The sequence below is a fragment of the Ambystoma mexicanum genome, chromosome 11 (genome assembly GCF_040938575.1).
Source record: "Ambystoma mexicanum isolate Mex_15411 chromosome 11, UKY_AmexF1_1, whole genome shotgun sequence".
In the NCBI taxonomy this organism is placed as follows: Eukaryota; Metazoa; Chordata; class Amphibia; order Caudata; family Ambystomatidae; genus Ambystoma; species Ambystoma mexicanum.
In genome coordinates, this window is record NC_090934.1 from 818,686,741 (window position 1) to 818,713,129 (window position 26,389).

The following is a 26,389-nucleotide window of genomic DNA, read 5'->3' on the forward strand; positions in this document are numbered from 1 at the left end:
GGAATTATTTAAAAGACGTATTGTGTTTTGATCCATTGTTAAGCACCTTTGGGGCTTGGACGTTGACAATCAAAATGTGTTCAAATTTGCAGCAAAATGGCAATGATCACGTTATAAAGTGTGACGTCACCGTCTCCCGGCCATAAATAATCGTTTTCAAGATGGCGGTGCTAAAACGTGGAGCACCACCACATTCAACAAGGACTACTCCTCTCCTAAACAGATACGCTTAATCTAAAATAGGCTCCCTCAATCTTCTTTAAACTAGTAATGCATGGCAAGTTAGTTATTTTCTTTTCTCCTTTTCCCTTATACTACAGGAAGTATATACGAAGACCCATTTATGTAGATAGACCTGAAACAATCCAAAGGAAGCTCACTAATTAAGGAACAAGCCTGCATTTTTAAAAGGTAAAAGGGACAGCCATAAAGTTCAGTCCTTTGCTATAAATAACTTTTCTAACAATAATGCATGACTAAAACCAGTGCCTTGTGATTCCTCATTAAATATTTGCAGCAGGCATTTAAACCAAATTCTCTTACCATACAGATACATTTTGAGAATCATCGAAAAAGGACTGTACTACTGAACTGTGACTACATTAGAGCCTATATATACACATGGAACACATGTGTAAATATCAATTGTAATTGTCTTATTAAACAAATGTCCCTTTATTTAATGTAACCTAGTGTCACATGCCCATCCTTTTTACTAGGATCTCAATTCACCTTGCATTTATGCTTACTCATACATGCCAACCCTCCCGATTTAGGGGGAGACCCCTGATTTGTCAGTGAAAAATATAACTATTTGTCACTGTCCCCGGCCTAAAATAATTGCAGCCCCAATGCATTTCTATGGCGAAATGTATGTCTCAAGATTTCCCTGTGGAAATCTCCCCCCCCCCCCCCAAGTGCATCTGAATGTTGGCATCTATGCTTACTAGGCACGTAGTTCTTAAAACTAATAAACTGGACCGACAGCATACAACTGGAACTAGACTCGCTTATGGCCGACTCTATAGGGGTTGTACCCCTGAACCAGCAAATGTGACAAATTGTTTTAAACTGACCCGAATTTCCACTAATATACTAACTGGTTGTCTGCATGAACCACCTTTTCGTAACTTAACGAAGATATATTGACAGGATGCTATTCAAATTATTGGCTGCCCTCCCTAATTTCTCCTCCTCCTTTCTTCTCATACTACAAACCCCCCACAACTCTGTTTTTTCCTTAAATTTTCCAGATATACTTATATCCAAGGCACTGCCTAAACTGCAAAATGATTTTGTGATTGCACAGATCAATTGTATAAATGTGTACAAATGTACTGAATTGTAACACACCTTGTCATTGCTCATAGGAATGGATGTATTAAAACACTGATTGAAAATAGCTAGACCACCTAAACAAACTGAGGTAACAATTTAGAAAGAATGGATTGATGATGAATCAATTGTGACTTATAAAACAGGCGCGCATTTGTGTAAGGGCATTGCAAGGGCTGTTACGGCTGTGATCCCTGTCCAAACAAAAGCAGAATTGTGGATCGTTTTGGGACGTCTTGTGGAACGCTAGTCACGTGACTCGTGGCTCTGCCTCTGAGCTCCGGCTCCCAGCATTCCCTTTATTAACACTGGCGTACGCGCATTTGTGTAAGGGCGTTGCAAGGGCTGTTACGGCTGTGATCCCTGTCCAAACAGAAGCGGAATTGGGACGTCTTGTGGAACGCTAGTCACGGTACTTGCACCCAAAATTGACACCAGAAGCAAGAACTGTGTGGATTGCAACTAAAACAAACGTTTTCTTGTGGCTTTAAAACAAACGCTTTATTATTTTGCAGTGACTCGTGGATCCGCCTCTGAGCTCCGGCTCCCAGCATTCCCTTTATTAACACTGGCGCACGTGCATTTGTGTAAGGGCATTGCAAGGGCTGTTACGGCTGTTAAGCTGAGGAGCTGGTGAGCGCGGTATTACTCACAAAGTGATTTATTGTATTGAAGTTATAATTCATTTTATTTTATTTGCTTTATTTTACTTGATATTTTATTGGTATAATCTTGATTTGGGAAGAGTGATTGTTTGGGGTGGTCAGTCAAAATCTCGAAAAAATAATCTAGAATAACAATAAGGTCGAATTTTTTTTTAAATTATATATTTATTTTGGGGTCCGGGATTAAAAAAAAATGGTTAAAAAAAAAAAAAGGGAGGGTTGGGGGGGGAGCCCCCCCATTTCGAATTAAAAACGTCAAAAAAAAATTCGCCCTTTTTTTTCGAGATTTATTTTTTCGAGATTTGTAAATTCGGTATTATGACCATAAACCATTTTTTGGTCATGAGGTTGAACAAAAATAAAATGTTTACTTTACGCACAGGCATGCCGCCGGTTCCCCATTTGGTCAGTAAGATAAGTGAAACTGATTTAGTGATGGTCACGCCTAAACGGAGAGCACACATTCCTAATGTTCCACGCAAGATTGTATCACGCTCAAGACTGCTCTCTAACACAGTGGACATTAGGAAATTTTATCCTGAATGTCCTCCTGCTAACGTGTCATTAAATGTTGTTTCCGTTACAAGAATAGATACTTCTAATACGATTGATAAATCAGACGGGGATGTAACAACTGCAGAAGGAGAGAAGGAGTCGACTCCTCCAATTGACTTATGCTCTCCTTCCGACTCCCTGTTGATGGCCTTCTCACAAAAAGATCTATTGGGAGAATTTGTGATACCTGTAAAAAAGATTTGTCACTCCAATAAAGAATATAGTGACTACTGTACAGATACATGGAGCAAATATAGGTGGTTTGATGGAAAATAACAAAAATAATGATGTGGTGAATGACATAGGCGAGGCTCAGAAGAATGAGCAAGGTGATGTGTGTGAAGATGGTGCATCTATGACTAGGGAAATGAATTTGAATATTCAGGAATTGCAATCTATAGATACAGAAGAAAGAGAGAAATTGTCGTTGCCAGTCTTGTTTGCTGACTCACAGCATGAGTCTTCTGTGCTTCCCATATCTTTTACACATCCTACACCGCGACAATCTAGGGTGAAAGCTATAGATCAAAATGAAAATGATGGACAGAATGACACTTTAGGTGCAGATAATACACTTCTGGCAATGAACACAGCTCTATATGCGCTGGCTAAACTTTATGAATCCCTAGACTCCCGTCTCACAGATCAAAATCTCTTACTTAAGGAATTGGTGGAAGCAAGAATGACACATGAAGTAAGAGAGATTGCAAAGGCACCTACAGCACAGGATGGTCTTAATCAAAATGAAGAGTTGTTAAAACAAATAGAACTGATTGTGCGAGCGACTCTTCATTCAGAGAGAAAAGAACGGGTTAGAGAAACACATGTAGTGGCTGAAAGAATAAAAGGAAAAGTATGTGAAGAACAAATGAATGGTTGCACAGTTCAGCAGGAAAAGGGTGAGGAAATAACAGAAATAGACAACGATAGTGAACAGGAAAAGACAAATAGAAATGAGTCTGAGCAAAAGGCTGTGGTAGTTACTAACCCAGTCTATAATATATTTGCAGCGCAGGGCCCTCAACCTCAAAGCACTAAAAGTTCCAAAAAGGTTAAAGCGACTACCCTCAAGAAAGAAAAGAATAAAAAAATAAGAAAACTTCGAAAAAGCAAATATTCCAGGCAATTTATAAAGTTATTAACATTGCCGAATAAACGCATACAAGACAAAAGTGCTGCAATAGTGAGAAAATATGTTGCCTTGGCTAAATTAAAAGGGCAAACCAAGGAACCAAACCAAGTTTTGATGGATAACTCTATACTCATAGAAAATCTGAGTACATCCCAAGAAGAGTTAAAATATGCACCGCTAGATTGTCTGGTACAAGAAATAAAAAGAAAAGAAATAAGGGGGGCGTGGCTTGAAGGCCATGTGAGGAGACGTGCTCTCGGAAGAGCTCCCGGAGATCCTTCATTCATCCTTGGAATAAGTGCACTTGTGCTGACCTTCCGACGCCAGGAACACAGGCATCTGCTCATGAGGGCACGTGGAATAATTGCCAATAATATGAGACCCGAGCAACCCAGGGAACGGCAGATCTGAGCGTGCGAAGCCCCCGGAGCTGCGGACTGGCGTAGACAAAATGGCGGCTGCGCCGAACAAAGGACCATAAGCTGGTGAAGGCGCTCTGTGTGCGGACGGCCGCGGGGCGGGCCGTGTGGGGCATCCGCGCAGCTCTGGGGTGCATTGCCGTGTCTCCGGTGGCCTCCGTTGCCCGGTGCGGGCTCGGAGGACCGCCCGTGAAGGTGAGCGGCCGGCACTAGGGCCCAACCGTGCTGGCGGGTGAGGCGGACCTCACAACGAAACTAACGAAGTGCCCTGCATTTCTCGGGGCTGGCGAGGGCGGACGGCGTGCGCTGGGCCGGAGCGGGCACTGGAGACGGCGGACTGCAGCGCTGGAGCCGCTGCGTTGCATGTGAGTCCCTCAGCCCACAGAGGCGGGTGTTCGGAAGCAGCTCAGAGGCGAGATGTGAAGCTCCCGGGCTACGACACGATCCGAAAGTGAAATCAGGACTACACAAGTGGAAGGCTTTACAGTGTCTACATGAGCATCTACATTGTAACAATCCCCTCTGTAGATCACCCATGGAATAAACTGCACTGACCCTTGTGCTGAGACATTGCTAGCATCTGAACACTGCTCCTATGATAATAGAAGAAGGGAGAAAGTGGATTGGCAGGCTATTGCGGACTGCCTCTGATGGGTCAGGGAAGTGGCTGGATGGGGGAGCGTGGCTTGGAAGCCATGTAAGAGGACGCGCTCCTGGAAGAGCTCCTGGAGATCCTACATTTATCCTGCGCAAAAGTGCATAAGCACTAACTCCTGAAAGCCAGAAACGTGGGCATCCGTCCATGAATGTAAACTGCACAACTGCTGACGAGCTGGATCCTTCGCAAGCCCGATAACAGCAGTTATATGGGATCGAAGTCCCTGGAGTCGCGACCCTGACTGAGCGAAAGTGGCAGCCCATACCGGACTACGGAGGAGACACATATAGGATGGGGGGAGCACCCTCGAGGTGAACGGCGGTAGCGCGGGCTGTGTGGAAAGAGATACGCCTCTGGGAGAACATCGGCGCGTCTTTGTGGGCACCGATTACCTAGCACGGGCTCGGGAGACGGTCAGCGACGGTCAGCGGTCGACACTGGGACCCGCCCGGGCTGACCGGTGGAACGGACCTCGCGGCTTGAGTACTGAAGTACCGCATGCATGTCACGCGGAAGTCCCGAGACGAAGGGCCCACATTTTGACGTTGCTGGCCTTCTTGGTGGCTGGCAGCCAACAGGAGACGCTTGGATTACGGCCAGTCCTACGACGGTGCTGCGTGGGACTTGGCGGTGATCCGAATCGGCTACTCTGCCGGTGAACTGCAGCGGGAGTTCAGGAGTCCTTTGGTGGGGGACCCGGATGAGTGGTGGAAGAGGCTGCTACAAAGGGACACTTGAGGCGTGAAGAAGAACACGCTCCATTGTGGGCGGAAAGTAGGCCTCTCTCCCCCTTGGTGGTGGTGAGGTGGGAGTGAACGGCCCACGGCATACAGTGGCTGCGAGATGTCTAATAAGCCCATCAGACAGAGAGTGAAACAGCCCACGTTGGATGAGTTTACCAAGACACCGACGGGCCCGGAGAGTGCTCGGAGCAAGGAGAAGCCATCCGCATGTGGCATGGCCACCGCTAGTCCAAATCAGGATGTGTTAGTTGCGATCGCTGAACTGAAAGCGGATTTGAAAACCGCCTGGGAGGCCAAGCTTGAAATGGTGGTGGGGGACCTGAAAACAGTACTCGACCTCAAAGTGGGAGAAGTTCGGGAGGAGGTGAATCTACTCCGACAGGATGTGAAGACCCTATCGGAGCGCACGGAGAGCCTAGAAAAGGAGGGGAGCGCCAACACGGCGGATTGTGCCTCACACAAGGCCGACCTGCATGTCTTGGCGCAGAGAGTGCGCAACTTGGAGAACAGAGCCGAAGAAGCAGAAGGGCGCGCCCGGAACAATAATATCCGTATTGTGGGCATCCCGGAAGGATTGGAGGGTCATAACCCCACGGAGTTTATCGAGAATATGTTGCTCCAAGAGATCACCGGGGGTGCGCTGTCACAGGGTTTTGCGGTGGAGCGAGCACATAGGGCATTGGCTAGGAGGCCTCCACCGGGCAGTCCGCCCAGGCCTATGATAGCCAAAATCCTTAACTACCGAGACCGAGAGAGGATTTTGGAGCATTTCCGTAAGGGGGGAACCATCAAGAGAGGGGAGGCAACTATAACGGCCTACCCAGACTACACCATGATGGTGCAGAGGAGTCGGATGAACTTTGGGGCGGTTAAAAGAAGACAGAGAGGTGGGAAAGAAATATATGCTCCTTTATCCGGCCAAATTGAAGGTGATTCACAACAACAGATCCTTGTTTTTCGAGTCGCCTGAGGAAGCCATGGGGTGGCTGGACATGCAGGGCAGCCCCCAGGAGCCAGATGTCCAGGCGGATAAAGGTGGAAATGAGTGATAAGTGATCGACGACGGGAGAGGGTGCAGCTGGAGACTGTGGGACTTGACTATAGTTATTGCTATGGCCTGGGGAAGTCGGGCCTGGAACTGGATGGTTAGTGCACTGTCTGCACTGTAACTGTTGTCTTATAAGGGAGCCTTTCGGGGCTAGTCCATTCACCCCCGTTTAGTGTTTTTTAGTTAAGTGGCCGTTAGGGCGACTTTACCCTACTGGGCTCTGTGTGTAACAGCCGGAACTAGATGTGGGGGGGCCTGAGTTCCAGGGATGGAGCTGGGCAACAGTTGGGGGGGGAGTTGGGGGGGGTGGGATGGGAGGAGGGAGTTGGGGGTGTGGGGACAGTTGGGGTGTATATAGTGTTGGGAAGTTTGAGTTTGATCGCGAGCCCTAAGGGAGTATTGTGGATGAGATATCTAGACGGCATGGATGAGCGGGGATGGTCGGAGGGGAGAGAGCAGGATACCAGTGAATTATGGGGGAGCTAAAATTGTTGACATGGAACGTCAGAGGCCTAAATAGTTATCTGAAACGAAACAAAGTCATGCTATACTTGAGAAGACAGAAGATAGACATCGCATTATTACAAGAAACGCATCTGACCCGAGATAAACTAGAGCTGGTGAAGAAAAAGTGGGGAGGAACGGTGGTGCTGATCTGGGTGGCGCCGCATGTCCCGTTCCAACCGAGGCAGGAAATGTTGGATACTGAGAGGCGTCTGGTTATGGTAAGAGGGGTGGTTGAGAACAAAGAGATGTGTATAGTAAATACGTATGCCCCCAACCAGGGCACGGCAGAGTACTTCCGGACCATGAGTACCAACTTGAGCTGGTGTGTTGGGAGTGCGGTGATGTGGGGAGGGGATTTTAACTGTGTGTTGGACCCGGGGTTGGACAGATCCGACGACAAGGTGATTAGGCCCGCCCCGGCAGCCCGGGCGCTGCGGACGCTGCTGCAGGACTTCGAGCTCGAGGATGTGTGGAGGACCAGGCACCCCAACGTGAGACAGTACTCTCACTACTCGGCCCCACAGCAGTTGCACACTAGGCTTGACTACTTCTTTGCCACGTCGGATGTATTGGTAGAGGTGTCTAGTGCGGAATATAAAGCGAGGGTCCTATCAGACCACTCGCCTATGGTGGTGGGATGGCAATATGGCCGCCCCAGAGCGCGGATCCCGACGTGGCGTCTGCGCGCAGAGGCGCTTAAAGACCATGTTTTTAGAGAAGACATGCGGGAAGAAATAGTTAGCTATTTCGAGACAAACACTGGCAGCGTTGACTCGGCGGGAACTCTGTGGGAGGCTTTTAAGGTGGTGGTACGAGGGGTGGCGATTGCCAAATCGAAAGGCTTGCAGAATGGGGTCCTGGCTGATTTACAGAGAGCAGAAAGCGAGCTGGAACAGGCGTTGAAAAGCGAGCACATAGACAACGAGCTGGTGCTTAAACTACAACAGCAGTGTACGGAATATTGGGGGAGGCTCTGTAATCTAAATTACAAAAAGTATGTTGAGAGACAACACGCGGGAGGAGATAAAACGGGCCGTCTTCTGGCATAGTTGTATAAAAAAGAAACCCCGAGACCCCCGATTAGGACGATAACTAGAGAGGATGGAAAGCAGATAGATACCCAAGAGGGCGTAAATGAGGAATTTGTGAATTACTACAGGGAATTATACGGGGATCCAGGCGGTGGTGACCGGGAGGAAATGTTAGAGACCCTGCAGGATATAGGGCTGCCCAAGATAAGCACGGCAGAGAGAGAGGAACTAGATGCCCCGATAACACTGGGAGAGTTGGAGGCGGTCGTCCGGCAGTTACCCACTAGCAAGACCCCGGGAACGGACGGCCTGCCCAGCGAATTTTACAAAACCTTTGGGGCGGAGGTGCTCCCCCCGATGCTTGACATGCTTAATGAGGCGTTTGAGACGGGGAGGCTGCCGGAATCGCTCAGGGAGGCGGTCATCGTACCGCTCCCTAAACCCAATAAACCTGGGCATAATTGTGGGTCGTACAGGCCACTATCTATGCTGAATCAGGACAGCAAGATACTAACGGCTGTCCTGGCAAACAGACTGCAGAGGGTGATAGGCAAACTGGTACACCCGGACCAAACGGGGTATGTCCCGGATAGAAACATCACCCAAAATCACAGGCGACTCCATCGGGTGATCGAAATGGGATGCAATAATGAAGGGGAAATGGCGATAGTGTCGTTGGATGCTGTAAAAGCCTTTGATTCGGTTAATTGGGGGTGGCTGCTGGCGGCCTTAGGAGAATATGGACTGGGACCGGGATACATTAGATGGGCGGAATTGCTGTACAGTGCTCCACTGGCCAGAGTCCGGACGGGCACAATCATATCCGAGAGATGGCAACTTAGCAGAGGCACTAGGCAGGGGTGTCCCTGGTCCCCGATGTTGTACATCTTGGCCCTGGAACCTCTGGCACTGTACCTGCGGCAGCAGTATGATATTGTGGGTATTGAGGTTGGGGGGGAAAAGCATTTGATATCCCTGTATGCGGACGACTTGTTATTGTACCCGAGTCATCCGGAGGAGAATCTACAGTATATCCTGGACGAGATGGAGAGGTATGCGAGGTTGTCAGGCATAGCGGTCAACCCCCAGAAATCGAGCATCTTCCCGTTGGGTGACTATAGGGGTGTTCCCATAGAAAAGCTGCCGGTGTTGCAGGTGCCCTGGTCAGTCAACACATTTCGTTACCTGGGGATAGATGTCTGCCACACGGTTGAGAAAGAACATAAGTGTAACACTGAGATGGCTGTTGAGAAAATACGGGCATGCATGAGTTTTTGGAAAAAGTTGCCCTTAGCGATGATGGGGCGTGGAGCGATGATTAAAATGGTGGTTCTGCCTAGGCTGCTACATTACTTTAGCAACATCCCATACATGATCCCTAAGAGTTTCTTTGCTAAAATAAATGGGGTTTGCAGAGAGTTCTTGTGGCATGGTACTCGAAACAGAATAGCGCTTTGGAAGTTACAGAACTTTCATGAAAATGGGGGAGTCAGACTCCCAAACTTTGAGGCTTATTATATAGCGAGCCAATTACAGTTTGTGTCCAAATGGCTTTCCGACGAAGAGACCACAGAACTTAGACTGTTCGGGCAAGATTGTGCCCCGTTTTATCTAAAGGAAGTCATCTGGTTGCCTGAGGCTGTCATGAGGAAGTATCCGGCGATGGTGAGGCTGGGGTGGAAGATGTGGAGACGAGCATGCAAAATGATGGGAGACCCACTCCCGCGTTCTCCGCAGGTGCCACTAGTTGCCCTGGCGGGGGTAGATGGACAGCTGAGAGGGATTATCAGGACCTACTGGGAATCGGTGGGGTTAGTGACATTGGGTGACGTGTGGCAGGAGGGCGCCATTAAGGGGTTTGTAGAACTTAGCGAGGAGGTTGGATTACATGGAGGCCAATATGTCACATATCACAGATTGGGGAAGAGAATTCGGGAACTGTGGCCTGAGACTACCTTGGCAGATGAATTGGATGTTACTATGGAAGGGATATATGATACAACGGAGGGGGGACATGAAATCTCTAGGTTATATGAGATGGTGATGTCGAAGGTTGGAAAGGAACTGACATACCTACGATCAGAATGGGAGAGCGAGGTGGGGACCCAGATGGGAGACGGGATGTGGGAGCGGGTTCTAGGATACCACAGGAGGGTGTCTCGGAATACTAGGTTACAGCAAATACAGTTGTATGTCACCCACAGGGCGTATATGACCCCGTTGAGGATATCCAAATTCCGGAATGCAGGCAGACAGGCATGCCCTAAATGTGACGAAGAGAATGCGGACATGACACACATGTTTTGGGCATGCCCAGTGATTGAGGGGTTCTGGAGGGAGGTGGCGCGCAAGCTGAAAGAGAGAGGGGTCACGCTTGCTGTAGACACTGCCTGGGCATGTCTGCTGGGTGGGTTTTCCAGACCTCCGAAGCAGAAACATGTTAGCAAATTAAAAGACTTGGCGTATGTGCTAGCCAAACGAAGAATAGCCATGGGCTGGAAGAAATGTCACAAGCCACGGGTTGAGGTGTGGTGGAATGACCTGCAGAAATGGGCGGAGGCTGAGACAGCGGTGTGGCAGGAGGCGAGTTGTATGTCTTGGGAGGAGGAACTGGGCTCTCTGATGGCATGGAAGACATTGATATCCTGCATATTTGGGACAGGGGAGGATTCGGAAGAATCGGATGATAACGATGCCCGCTCATGTGCGCCAGATACAGAAAACGACATGGAAACCGGCTCGCGAGGGGGGAGGGATCAGGGAAGCAGTGCGCACTAATGGTTGAATGTTAAATGTAATATTGCTAATTGCACTGCGGTTTGGTTTGTATTGTTGGTTGTGTTGAAAAATCAATAAAAATTTTTTTAAAAAAAGAAAAGAAATAAAAAACCTGTAGCGGTTACAAGAACCATGGTTGGGGCAGGTTGCTAGGAAAAAACAGATTAAGTTTCACAAGTTGACTCTGCAAATCAAGATAGTTATATGACTCTTGAAGAGCACAAAGAAGAAATTGAAAAATCCTTGAAACAATTTGTGATAAAACCAGTAGTGACCACACATCAGGCACATGAGGAGAGGGCAAAGTTGTGTCAAGAGAAGTCAAAGAATGAATTCCAGAGACAGTCTTTGGAAAATTCGGAAGCAACCAGAGGATTTGTAGCAAAGCAATTTAAAGCAATTTGATATGAGGCTGTATCAAAACACTCCTACCTTGAACAGTCATGAAGTAAAGAAAACTTTCAACCTAAAGCAAACTGAAAAGAACGAGAGATTGAATGGGAAACAAGGTAGTTGTAATGAATTTACACATGTAAGTCTAATAATGCAATGCAGGGGAGGAGAATATGGGACGTATGATCTAAGTCGATCATCGGTGTTAAATATCTTTGAAATGTCACAAGGTTACAAGGAGTGAAGTCATCTGACTTCTCCCAAATTGAGTTTATTCATGAATATGATAGGTCAGTGGTTAAGATATGGATGTCTTAGAATGTGGTAAATGAGGCTATATGGCAAGAACGAATGGAAATTTATCAAATGGGTTTCATGTTGCTCAATTTGGCAGAGAAAACTCAAAAAATTGAGTTAAATCAACCAAAATTATTCAGAATGCCTGGAAACAAATCATGGGAACAAAATCCCATGTCGATCTCTTACTCTATCATGCTTGCTGAAAGACAACGTGCTGTAAGTTTTACTGCCACTACTTCAATGATGAAGAGATGATAGATAGAATACATATTACCAAAACAGGTCGTTAGAGTGGCGTCATGGAACACTCAAGGAAATGCACATTTAATTTCCTCTTCAAAAGTTCAGTTGGAGCACTATGACGTACTAATACTTCAAGAAGTGTGGCTGGAATCTGTTCCGGCATGGGAAAATCATCAAATAGAATTGATAGCTGCAACCAATAAAAATAGAGGGAGGTTTAATGGTGATTGTAAAAACTGGCAATGGATGGAAGCTATCGCCTTGGTACTCTCCAAACAAGCATATTCAGTTAGTTAAGATAACATGTAATACCAAAGTTATTGCTTGTGTAAATGTATATTGGAAACATCTGGATATAAAATACAATACATTTTTAAAGGATATGGGATATTGTCTAGACTTAATAGATAAAGACTTGTCGATAAACTACACTGTTGTAGCCGGTGATTTGAATATGAATTATTTGGAAAGTGGCCAGGTGAAATTAACAGCAATAGCAAAACAATGGAATTGGTTGATGAGAGAATGGTTTGCACATGGTGAATGGTGCCATTGCTGGAGATATTCCTCCTAAGCACACATGGCACAGGGATAAGATGACATCGCGGATTGATTATTTATTTGTAGATAATCAGATGTTTAATCTCCTAACTGCATTGGAAATATGTGAACTTACACAGAGTGACCACAGTATATTGGCCTTGGACTGGGAATGGATTGGTGATAATGAATGTGAGGATCAAAAACAAACGTATCAAAACTCCTTGTTGTTGTCAGCAAGGGGGAACCGGTTTAGATGGACTTCCCCAATGTTGACAAAGCTCTTAAAGGGAATTTCATATACAAAAGACATTCTTGAGTCAAATGTAGAGTATCGAGATGGTAACTATGTAGCTATATTACATTTGTTCAAGCAAAAAAATGGTCGAGTAGGTCTAAATAACCAAAAAATTCATAGGCATGAAAATGATAATGAGGTGCGACTGAGAAAAGGGAAACTGAGAAAGGAGATTCGTAATCTACCTGAATGTAGCATATTAGAATGGAAAAAAGCAACTAACAAATTGAAAAACTTATAAAAACTGGCTGAAGGCGTATAGAGCCCAATTGATTTTGCAGGATGCTAAAATCATGTTATATTCTCTGGCTACAAAAAACTCTGCTTTGATCTGGGGATTAATAAGAAACATATGTACCTGTACAATCTATTGTTCAAGTGAATGCGGTTCCAGAGGAGGTATGTATTGATTACTATTCATCCTTATATGCAAGTACTGTATGGGCTAATAGGCATACAGGTGTAATTGCCAAGGAAATAACTCAGTTAAAAATCACGGAGGAAGATATTGCATATCACATCAAGAGCAATTGGTCCGGATGGACTCTCCAACTCAATGCTTAAAGAACATCCGCAGGCATGGGCCTCCATCTTGCGAGTATTATTTGACCAAATCATATATACACAAAACATACCAGCATCATGGCAGAAATCGATCACAGTTCCTATTCATAAAAGGGTGACAGGACGGACCCTACGAACTATAGGCCAGTGGCTCTGTTAGATGCACCGGGGAAGTTATTCGCCAGATTCGTATTGGATGAATTTAATTAATGGACTAATGAACATGCAATTAATGACCCCTTTCAGACGGGCTTCCGACCAGGGTTAGGAACGGATTTTAATTTACAGGTCATTCATGCCATTAAAAAACATGAATTACAGGTGAAACAAAAATTATATGTGGCCTTTATAGATCTGGAAACCGCATTCGACTCGGTATCCAGATAGTTATTGATTAAAAAATGGACCAACAGAAAGTGCCCTGAATATTTGAAATTCTGGATTCAGGAATTTCACACAAATACTTCAATACAGGTCAGAATAACACTGGATGGCTCATTAACCCGAACCCGCTGTATATATACTTATAGAGGGTTGAAGCAGGTTTGCTGAATGGCTTCCTTGCTATTTAACTTATATATAGCAGATCTGGTGGATGAATTCAGGAGTGCTGTGTCAGATGCACCACGATTGATGTCAGCTGTGATCCCATAGCCGTTTTATGCTGACGATTTAGTTTTGTTAGCTAAAACAGCTAGGGGGTTACAGGGGCTGCTGAATGTGTTGGGTAAATATGTGGAAAATAATGAATTGAGCATAAACCTGCCAAAGTCAAAGACCATGAAGATTGGCATGAAGCATAATAAAAAAGAGGTACGTTTGTCCTGGTATCTGCAGTCTCAACGCCTCGAAAGTGTTAACGAATATACGTATTTAGGGCTTAATATGAACATTTTTGAATCTAACATTCCATATTATAATGAAATACAAGGAAAAATGAAAACTGCCACTGCACAGGCTTCTTTGTTGGATTATAAATATGGAATGTTTTCTTTGAAGCCAATACTTATTTTCTACTGTCAGAAAGCTGTCTCGACAGTGATATATGGCGCTGAAACGAGATCTTGGCGAGATGAGTCTTTTTGGTCTATCTTGGAAGGCGCCTTTTGGAAATCACTTCTGAAACTGCCGAAATCGGTTTCAATCTGTTTAGTGCGCTATGAATTGGGATTGACTTCGCTTTACACAATGTATATGTGGAAATTATGTTGCGTATACCGTAAATGGTTGTTAATATCGGAAGCAAATTCAATTATGCAGAAACTGTCGACTTCTATAATGACAACAGATCAATTTGCTATGGCTACATGGAGGGATAAGGTTCAAGATTTCTTGGTGAATGCAAATGTGACGGATGATATGTTAATGAACAATCCAATCAAGGCCAAGAAGAAAATGTTGATATGGGATTGGTGCAATACTTATGATAAATGTGTAAATAGTAAAAATGGATTTGAGCATAAGGTTGAGATAAAAAAGTTAAGAACAACAGAGACTTATTTACTAAAATTCCCTGGGTCTAAATATAGGGATATGTTCTTGAGATATAGATTAAACATTTGGCATAATAGAGATATCTTGGCCAAATGAAAGTTAATACCCAGGAAAATGAACTTTTGTAGATTCTGCAAGAACAATGAAATGAGGGAAACATTACATCATCTAATTGTGATTTGTCAGTCACTTTTGGAAAAAAGAACTAAGTTCTTCAAACCACACTTTGAAGGTTACAAATTAATAACAAGAGAATCATTGTGGTGGTATATATATCACAAGGTTAACAAAAGTATGAATTGCAGTAGTTAACTTTCTACTGGCCCTGAGATTAACAGATGAAAATAATTGTGCAGAGGTAGATGATGTTCATTGAGTGTGGTTACAGATGAATGAATTTAATTCCTTTATAAAAGTTCCTGTCAATAGGTTGGTTGAGGAAACAAAGTGATGGATAATTTAGTATGTATATGTGGTTTTTTCCCCTTGTAATCTCTTAGTTAGAAGATGATGTTAGTTAGTGAAATGAATATGTATTCTTTTAAATTGTTAAATTGTAAATTTTGATTGTTTTATTTTTTATATAAATGTATTATTGAAAAGTTGATTTATCAACTGTAACAATAAAAATAAAAAAAAATAAAAAATAAAAGAGGCTATCCCGTTTATAACTTTTTTTTATCGTGTAACGCCTTGATAAAGCCTGCATAAGGCAGAAACATTTGCACGTGCCACCATCAGCTTAATGTTGGCTCAAAGTAGGTTTCTAATGAGGCCCAACAGGACCTATAACTGAGGTCCAATAACTAATGACTTTAGATTGGTAACTAATACATCTATTTATACCTCAAATTGTCTGGTTTTGAGTTTCTATAACCAATGGTGCAGTACACCTATCCATTCTGCATTTTTCTACACCTTGACTGTCTAAAGTGAATATCAGTCTTAGTTGGGTCCCTGCAGCCAGGTGATCTTAAAATCCCGCTCAAGACGCAATAATCTGCGCATAGTTGGTGTACCTAAGGACAATATCAATGAGCCCATGGAGGACTTTGTGGAACACATGTTGCTGTCAGTGCTAGACTCGCTGAAACTCTCCCCACAGTTCGCGGTGGAAAGAGCCCACCGTTCCTTGACTGCCAAACCTAAGCCTGGCGCACCTCTACGCCCCATCATAGCCAGAATTTTAAATTTTTGTGACCGAGATGCTCTCCTGAGAGCAGCAAGAATCAAGAGGGAGCTTCGAATGGGGGCAGCAAGGATCCATCTGTACCCAGATTTCTCTGTGGCGGTCCAGCAGGAACGCAAAACCTTTGTTGCAATTTAAAAAAGGCTCCGGGATCTAGGGGTAAAATACTCCATGTTATTTCCCGCCAAACTAAGAATAGAACACTCCAATCAGACATACTTTTTCACGATCCCCGACGAGGCCTCAAAATTCATAGATGAACGCTTCCCTGGCTGATCCTTCACCACCGCTATGGCTCGATCATTATGCACCAAATTCTTGCCTGGAAACGGGCCCATCGTTGTTCTCATGCACAGCTGAGGCCATGTTATATGTAAATGCATTAACAGTTTGATCGTGTTATTCCACGGAACTGCTGATCCTCAGTTTATGCAGCCTATACTAATCATACTGTTAAGTGTGCGGTCTTGAAAATCTCCTTAAATGTTCCCCCAGTCCGGTACGTCACCACCAGGCCAGCTAACGGGCCCCCAGGCGCTGATGCTGATGAGTTTGTTGTTGTTATGGTCATGTTGGGTTATCATTCCTCTGTTTGGGGGAGGGACGTGGGTGGGGGGGGCATTGGGAGTTATGTTAAAAAGGACTTGACAACCACAAGAGATGCCACACATACCGCAATATTATATCATGGGTTTATGGATAATGCGATGACCCGCCCCAGGCAAACTTGAATTGGGTTCTACCATTCTGGGGACCGGAAGTCAACCAGCGTCCCTACACAAATGGCGGTTAGTAGTTTAGCTTTCATGAGCTGGAATTTAAGAGGGCTAGGTAACCACAAAAAGATGAGACAGATACAATTGTATGCGGAACGCCATGGCATTAAAATCCTATGCCTACAAGAGACCCATGCCCGCTCTGAACAATGCGAGAAGTTCGCTAAACAATGGGGGCCTCAGAGGTACTTCAGCAATTACTCTACCCAAAGTCGAGGTGTCCTAACTCTGATACACAAAAGTCTTAAGTTCACATGCTGTCATTCACGGATAGACCCACAGGGGAGATATGTACTAATTCTGGGCAGACTGCAAAATCAGGAGGTGGCCGTATTAAATATCTATGGCCCGAACATCAACTACCCAGATTTCTACCTGCACCTGGCCTCGGTATTGGAAAGTTACCCCCTGGTTCCGATCATATGGGGTGGCGATTTTAATACTATACTAGATGTCAACCTAGACAGATCAGGCTCCAGACCTCGCCAATTATCCAAGGCAGCCTACACTATTCTAAAAACGCTCCTTCGATTGGCGATCGTGGATGCCTGGCGCCTCATGTACCCTGACTCCCGCACTTACTCCTACTATTCCTCAGTCCATGATTCACATTCTATGATAGATAGGTGGCTTATATCGGACATATTGGTCAGGTCCCTAGCTCACCTAGCGATCCTCCCTAGAACTTTATCCGATCACTCACCGATGATTATCTCATTGAACAGGGGTCAAGACTACAATAAAACGAGACAGTGGAGAATGAGGCCTCATGCCAGACAAACCAGTCATCCAGGTAGGGAAAGACATGAATGCCCTCCCTTCTGAGGTGAGCCAACACCACGGCAAGCAACTTGGTAAAAACCCTGCAAGCCCAAGAAAGCCAGAACGGCAGAACCTTGAACTGGTAATGGTGTTGACCCACCGCGAACCTAAGGAACCTCCTGTGCTTTCGATGAATTGGCACATGGAAGTAGGCATCCTGAAGCTCCAGGGAGACCAACCAGTCCTGCAGATAGAAGGCTTGTAGGATCTGGGCGAACGTAATCATCTACCACTTGTCCCTGTGTAGGAACATGTTCAGCAGTCACAAATCCAGGATAGGGCTCAAACCCCTGTCGTCCTTTAGCACCAGAAAATTGGTGGAGTACCACCCCTTCCCTCGTTCTGAGCGTGCTTTTCAACAGAAGCTGACAGACTTCCTTGCAATGGAATGGAGTCTGGAGACAAAAGGATGGCCGGAGGGCTGTGGTCTGGGGGGCACTGAAGGAATGGAAGGCAATATCCCTGCAAATGGCCTGTAAGAAGAATTATTCTGCACCCAGCGTAATGTCTATACATTAAAATAGTTCATACATGCTCCAGTGATTAAAAAACAATGATGTAGAAGGGAGACAAAATATAAATACATGGCTATAGTCAGCAGCTGAAAGAATCTCAATAAACCCGTTTGTTGATTTACTGTGTTCTTGATCAAAACGGTTATCTTCATAATGACATTGTAGCAGTGATTTCCATGTGAGTAGTGATTTTCCAACACGGAAAGGGAGGTAAGATGGTTAGAGATGGCGATACAGAGCCTAGCTAATTACTCCCTCCACCTTATTTATCAAAGGCCATTTCTCTATTCAAAGTAAGGACCAGAATTCCTTCGTTTAAAACTGCTTCAGGGTTATTACAAATAGAGAGACAAAGAATGCTCGGAGCACTATGTAAGGCATCTTCAATGCAATATACATTCAGCTCTCTATGGACAGCATGAATGGCAGCTGATTTTGGAAATCCTAAAATTCTTTTACAGAAAATCTTTTCAGCAGCTTGTAATTTCATTGAGTTTCCATAACCAAAAATCCGACTGCAAAGCAGTGCAGTAGATTTGGGCTTTCGTTTGTAAATTCTTAGTATTAACTCTACTCGTTACGTTTTATAGGCAGTGGCAAATTCAAAAACTGCACTTGTAGCATGCCTCATCGTAGAAGACTGTTTAATCATATGACTTTGGGGATGGAGATAAGAAGTGAAAAGAATACCCACATAAACCAAGTGCTTGACCACAAGGCCACATATATTATTTGAGTAAAAGGTTTTCCCTTCTGTATGCATATTTTGGCTAAAGCACATTGTAGCAGACTTTGCAACAATAACCTCCAAGACAAATTATTCATTTTCGCTTTAAGTATAGGCATTAATTAGTCTTTACAGAGATTTCTGAGTCTTTTCTAAAATCACTGTGACGAATCCCAGGGTATTGTCACTGCTTCCATGGGGGAAGCCCCTTCCCATGAGGCCGCTACCCGATAGTACCCCTGGTGCTGGTACTCAGCAGGTTTATCTCAAGAGGTGGGATGCCCTCAATGGGACCAATAACGATCAGCCTGGGAGAGAACAGAGTTTCCCTCTTTCCGTTCACCCCACTCAGTGCCATGTGGTCCCTCACACCTCCATCTACCTCTGTAGAGTTGAGGAAAACAAACCATCTAAAAATAATGAGACGAAGTAGAAGAATACTGAACTCTATGTTGATCAGCAGTTCACTACTGAGATGAGGAGGAAGGATGGAGTAATGAGGAATACTTAAGAGAACCAAAGCATGCAGTCTAGTTGTTGGAGACAGCCTATTGTTACCTGTAGTACAGGTTAGAGGAAGGACTAGATTGTTTTTTCAGGCATGGAGGAAATCGGGAGACACAGGGAGACGGTGCAAACTGGCGTGACGGTAAACCGGAACCGTCATCTTCAGAAGTGCTGCCAAGAGCTGCCAGACCACGATAAGCCAGAGAACATCCAAGTGCATGAGAGACTTGCAACGAACGCCTCACAGAGAGAAGCAACACAGCCAGACTTGCCGAAACCGAAGCAAGGACACAGACAACAGCAGGAGCTAGGAGAAGAGGTTGCGGAACGTCGCCCAAAGAGTTGGAAGAGCCAGAGTAGTATGCCAAGCAGCAGGAACCCGAAAGCAAAGTGTGGGTGCTGCCTGGGTTCAGGAGAGGGGCTGCGAACAGAAAGAGGGCAATCTATGGAGGGTCTGGGACCCAAGTAATAAGGCTGTTGAAACGTGGGTCAAGGACCCTAACAGAAAAATAAGGACACAGACAGATGCGGCATCCAGAGAGACTTGACACGAGAGTAAACCAAGTACCCCAGAATGCCAATACAAAAGGGTCTGTGACCCGAGGCAAATCGAGGTTAATCACATATTGGTTAAGGACCCTAAGAGAAATATAATGCAAGAATATGCCACACCAGTAGACATTTGGCAGGAGAGTAAACCAAGTGTCGTGGAAGACCTGCACAAGAGGGTATGAGGGAAAACTCGGGATATGCTGTGCAGGGGCCAATATCCAGGAGAAGGAAAGGTAGAGCAAAACCATCACAAAAGCTGGAACAAACAATGGAACAGATACTATGTGGAGCAGTGCCTGGCAGGACAGTACACCAGGTCTGTTCAGTTTGATATTGAGCAGAGAAGGGGTACAAAACCTGCATCACCAAACCACCAGGGTCTGGGACCCATGTGAAGTTGGGGGCGGGGGGAGGCCTACAAAAGCAAATCACACTGGTCTGGGACCCAAACAAAAGTAAATAAACATATGATCAAAGGGCTGAGGCCCAAACAAGTCAGACAGTTAAGAGGGATATGTGACCTATGTGAAAGCGGAAAAGAACTGTGAAGAGCTGAAACCAATGGTCGAAGACCCATTGTCAAAGGATGAGACATTTTCAAAGTGCGACAGCCAAGGCCTGGCAGGTAAGTGTACCAGACTTGGCGTAACAGTTTTGAGTTGGCGAAAGAAATCAGGGGAAGAGACGTCCCCTTTTTGATATTTAAGAACTGTGTTTAAAGAAGGTTAACGTTACTCACCTGTAACTATTGTTCTCCAGCATGCGTCTGGCATGGATTCAGATGCTCATGAATATTCCCGGTCATCAGGATTGGAATCCACTGTAAATGAAAAAACAGTTTCACTTTAAAACTGTATTTCTCCTCTAAACCAATCACTGTCCTCTGGGTCATACTGCCCCCATCCAATGGCATCCCTCTCCCTAAGCCCCGCCTCTGGCAACCATCTTCAGATTTGGTAAGCACGTAAAGTGGCAATATGACCAAGAAGAGCTGCAGAGGGGCCGGAGGGAGGGTTCGCATGTGAATCCATGCCAGACCCATCCTGGTGAACAAACGTTACAGGTAACTTAAAACTTCTCCAGCATGGGGTCTGGCATGGATTCACATGCTCACGAACAACAAATACACAGCAGTATACATTACACAACCATTGGAGGTGGCAAGGCTTAACAGAAGCAATCAACACTTACCCCTGGAACAGACTCAACTCAAGCAAACAGGTATCCCTGTCACTACAGTAGAACTTCGTGAAGGTGTGCGTGGACCTCCAGGTTGCAGATGTCGAGCAGGGGCACCCCAGAAAGGAACGACGTCGTCGTAGCAAACACTGGTGGAGTGGACTCTCGGACGGCCTGGCAGCAGCCTGTTCGCCAGCTGATGACAGTGCATGATGCAGCCGGAGAGCCATCATGAGATGGAAGCCTTGGGCAAGGCCTCCCCATGGTTCACAGGCCAAACTTCACAAACAATTGAGAAGTCTTCAGAAAACTCTTTGTGCGTGCCACGTAGAACTTGAGAGCCCGAGCAACATCCAGTGAGTGGCCCTCTCCGCTAGCGAGGAAGGTTTTCGGAAGAACACAGGCAAAACTAAACGCTCGTTGTACGCAGTACGCAGTACCACCCTCGATTTGTGGAAAGTCAGATACGGTTGCTTGCAGGATAGGGCCTGGATCTCACCCACACATCTGGCAGAGGTGACGGCCATCAGGAAAGCCGTCTTCCACGAGAGAAACGAGAGCGGCCTGATGCATAGGCTCAAAGAGGGCCCCCATGAGCCTTGTCAGAACACGTTGAGCTCCCACACCGGGGCAAGAGCCTTAACCGGCGAAAAGATCGGAAAAGTCTTTTGAGAAACTCCCTGATGAGTTTGTGGGACCACAACGAGGATCTCCCTGGGAATCTGGTGTAGCGTGAGATGGCCGCCAGATGCACCTTGATGGTTGCGTGAGCCAACCCAGCTTTTGCCAACGACAGCAAGCATGGAAGAATCATGGACCCGTGACCGTCAGAGGGGTAATCTTCTGCGACCGGCACCACATAACACAAAGCTTCCACTTATGGCCGTAGCACTTTAGAGTCGACAGCGCCCTGGCTTTGCCGAGGACCTCTTTGCAGTCCGCTGGTAACTCAACCTCCAAACTCTAAGGCAGCAGAAGCCAAGCCTTCAGGTTCAGAGATCCTGGGTCGTGATGGAGGATTGCACCTCCCTCTCTTGTGAGCAGATCCGGAAACACTGGCAACTTGACTCGAGGCGACGCTGATGGGCTGAATAGATCCGGATACCAAATCTGCCTCGGCCATGCCGGGGCGATGAGTATCATCTTGCATCGACACTGTCTAAGTGTGTTTATGACACGTAGCACGAGAGGGAATGGGGGGCAACGCATACAGGGACAGCCCTTCCCACAGGAAGGAGAAAGCATCCCCCAGGCTCCTTGGCTGGTGGATCTGCTGGCAAAGGGCTGGCATTTGGAATTTGCCGCAGTGACAAACAGATCGATCTGGGGTCAGCCTCATTCGGCAAACAGGCAGTCCATGAAGATCCTCACCATGTTGCCTTTCAGAGACGGTAGGAATGACTTGAGGGCCCAGAAGACTGCCCATAGCTCCAGGATGTTGATGTGCAGATCCTTCGCTTCAGGCAGCCACAGGCCTCTAGTGTGCAGATGTCCAGTGTGCACACCCCCAACATTCGAGCGAGGTGTCCGTGGTGACCGTCTCCTGGTATGGAGGGTTCTGAAATCCTGTGCCTGGGGCAATGTGGGAGCGGAACCACCACCAATCTACTGCCCACCGGAACGCCTCTTTGAGGGGGCTCTTGTCCATGAAACTTCGGGACACATGAATCCAACGGGCATCCAAGAATAACTGTAGGGGTCGCATCTGCAACCTGCAGAGACGGACGAGGTAGATGCAGGATGACATCATGCCCAGCAACGACTTGATGGTCCGCACTGGAGCAGTCTTCGCCGACGACAGCCGCTGCACCTTCCCTTGTACAGCTGCTAGCCTCCATTCAGAGAGTGACGCCAGGCAAGCCACTGTGTTGAGTCTGGCGCAGAGGAACAGCGCGTTCTGCAATGGCATTAAGCAAGATTTTGGATAGTTGACGTAAAATCCTGGATCCGCCAATACGACGGTCGTCTACGTGTGTTCATCGGCCAGTTCCCGCGCGTGTGTCCGCCTGTCATCCAGGTATGGGTATACATGTAAGCCCTAGTGACGTAGATGGGCTGCCACCGGTGCTGGGCCTTTTGTGAACACTCTTAGGGCCGACAAAGCCGAATGGCCGGGCCTTGAATTGGCAGTGCTGGCTCTGCACCATGAAACGTCAACATTTTTTATGTTTCTTGTGAATGGGGACATGGAAATAGGCATCCTCCAAGTCCAACAAAGTCAAGGAATCCTCTCCTTCCAGTTGGCTGAGTACGTGTTGTAACGTGACCATCATGAATTTTTGGGATTTCAAGTATTTGTTCAGACGGCATAGGTCCAGGATGGGTCTCCAGCCGGTCTTCTTTTATGCAGATGACATGTACCTCTGCTTCAAGCTTCCCTCATCCTCCTCCTCTCTCATCCTTGACTGTCTGACTGCTATTCAGTCATGGTGCACTGCCAGTGATCTCTGCCTTAATGCCAGTAAGACTAAGATCCTTTTCATTGGGACCCCAGCTCCCACCTCCCCCCGGCCCCCTCTGCCCTCTATGTGTCCCCTCACTCTCTTGTGCGGCAAAAAACCTTGGTGTCATCTTTGATTCCTCTCTCTCCTTCTCTGCCCACATCGTGGACCTTGGCAAGAAGGCTAACTATCAGCTGCACCGCCTCAGAGGCATTCTCTCTTTCCTCACCTTCCCCCAGAAACTCAATGTCTCCAGAGTGCTGGCCCTCTCTAGGCTTCACTACTGCAACATCATCTTCCTTCATCCTCCCCTCGCCCCTTCAACCAATCTAGAATGGGACAGCGAGACCTATCCTTGGGCTCAAGCCCAGGGACCGCATCTTTCCAGCCTTCATTTCTCTCCACTGGCTCACGGTTGCAGCTAGGAACTAATTCAAGACCCTCTGCATCCTCAACAAGGCTTTCTGGAGGCTGAGACCCGGCTACAACCAACTCGCTCTCCCTAAATACCTCCCAGTTAGAGCCCTTCGGTCTGCTAGCTCAAACTCCCTGCAAATTAGAGGCTTCTCTAAGCAAAGAGTGGAGGGGTAGATCGCTCTCCTCAGCAGGAGCCTCTGTCTGGAATGGTCTCCCTGCTCCTCTCAGGCTTGATCAGTATCTCCTTAAATTCTGGAAGCTCAAGACTCTCCTCTTCTCCTCCTCCTTACCTCTCCCCCTCCCCTGCTCACACCTTCTTTCTGCCTCAGTGACTGGCTGCCTGGCCCCCTCTGATACTACAGGGCTCCTGCCGCCTGCCCCACTCCCAGTCCCCCCCTCGTTCCCCAACCTTATATTGACCTTCACCTCTGCAATCCCTGGTACTTGCCCTCTGGTCTCCCCTTACAACGTGTTTCTCGCCCCCCCCTTTTCCCTTCCCACCTTAGCACTTCGCTTTTTGCGCAGTCCAGCAATCCAACCACCCCCTCCTTATTCTGCACTTGCACGATCCAAATATCACAAGGCCTAGTAGGACCGTTATTCTAACCCCCCACCCCCCCATTTTTTTTATCTTGTGTCACCTTGAAACAACATTTGTTGTATAGGTGCCTTACAAATAGCCAAAATAATGAATACAATATTCCATCATTGACAATTGACTACACATTCATGCATACGAAAGGCTGCACGACAACAAGAAAAATGTTTTAGAACAGTAACTGCAAGTCGTTAAGGTGCCAGGGTGCTGTTTAACATCTGCATTGTATCCTGCTCATGACCGCTCTGAAGGTGACCAGGCCCCTTAAACAACAGACCACAATGTCATAGGGGGAGGAGAGAGGGGGTGCGGCAGCAGTCATTTAAGTGTCAGTTTGCAGAGCAGTGCTATAAGCAAACCCGAGGTTAGCATGTTTTCGCCCTGAACACCTGCAGGGTGAGCAACCTAAGCAGACGCAGAGCCCTCATGACAAGGCAGCAGCTGGGGAAAATGACCTGTTTTCTTCTCCTGCGGTCGGTACGCTACTGAAAATAAGCATTGAAAGCAGAGTGCTAAAAGCATGACAATCTCCACCGAAATAAAGGCTGGCATAGACATACACAATGTGCTCCCACAATAATGTAGCACATTGGTCTGTGTGCTGGGGCCCACAATTCAATCCGGTCTTAAGGAGCAGTTCGTATAACTGAAAGCAGCGATCCAATTTGTGGTATGAATGAGTTAAGGTTTAGGCAGGAACGGTAAAGCAGAATTAAATAATAAAAGATGGTCTTACCAATATAAGTAGTGTGCTATTCTGATGTTGCCCAATGCTCGGCCCAGAAGGAATCTTACCAAAGCATTATCCAAGTGTATTTCATACTTTAGCGCCTGGTCGAAACACAAAAACAATTATCAACCAACTTACACAAATGAATCAAGAAATATAAAAAGCACATCTTCATTGACAAAAACAGACTTGTTGATGTTCTGCATTAAAATGTGTGGGGTCATGCAACACAACCATTCACACTATTAACAAAGCCATTAGCAACTAACAAATGAAAGCAATGAAAACCCATTAGCAACTGTGGGAGCCTATTGTTTTGTGTTTGTGGCTGCGCACACAATTTGCCAAATGTACCTACGCATTCAAATAAAAGCTAGTTTCCTGTAAAACTAGCTTTGCATACTGAAATGGTGTACAGATTTGCAAACCTTCCATAAACCTGCCCTCTAATTGCTGAATCTGCAACAGTTAACTATTTGAAAAACAACCCTATGTCGACACCCATAGCTTATAGGCGTCACCTTGTGGGAGTGTCTGTAACCAGAACTTTATAATCCCTTCTGATTCTAAGTCACAGGTAACTCGCATTGGCAAAGCTGAGAGACTTTGGCTATCATTTCTCATGTGCAGCCACAAATGTCTTAATGTCATCATAGACCTGGTATAGGTACCATACTTAAGTATTAGTCTTTCATTTGGTACCAATATGCCACATTTTGAAATGTCATCAGAAGCCTGGTAAATCACCCCAAGCAAGGAGGTTTTGTGGTACAGCCTCAAATCGCTAGCTACAGGAGGGAAGGAAGGCCACTGAAAAACCTGCCTCCATCTCTCGGGGATGGTGAACTTCCCTCACTTAATAGTTCCCCAAAATAATTTTAGAACTGCTTATTAAATGGTCTTGACAATTTTCCACATTTGAGGCCTGAAAAATAAAAATAAAAAAACGAGCTCTTGACCTACATGTTACTAATGCATCCAAGCAGAACAAGCAGGTGATGCACATAATCAATTAGGGAACGATGCTTCCTCTTAATTTCAAAACAGGTCTGGTTACATAGAAGCCACCGTCTTACTGGCCCTGGTTTCAAGTCATGCAAGAGTAATTGGTCTCACCTGAACAAACTGCGGAAGAATGTCGGCTAACTCATCATCACTTAGCATCGCCTCAATCCAACCCACTGCTGTAGAACGCACTTCCTGATCAGCAAATCTGAAAACAGTTTACAGGAT

At 46.1% G+C, this 26,389-nt stretch overlaps 1 protein-coding gene across 1 annotated transcript in view; it reads right to left on the reverse strand.

The window, feature by feature from the left end:
* PIK3C2A (phosphatidylinositol-4-phosphate 3-kinase catalytic subunit type 2 alpha) overlaps nucleotides 1–26,389 on the reverse strand; it is a 2,027,647-nt gene that overhangs the window by 986,661 nt on the left and 1,014,597 nt on the right. The window contains exons 17-18 of the mRNA XM_069623772.1: nucleotides 26,273–26,369; nucleotides 25,163–25,257 (exon numbers count right to left, since the gene is read on the reverse strand). Of these exons, the coding sequence (XP_069479873.1) occupies nucleotides 25,163–25,257; nucleotides 26,273–26,369 (192 nt within the window). The remainder of the gene's footprint in view (nucleotides 1–25,162; nucleotides 25,258–26,272; nucleotides 26,370–26,389) is intronic.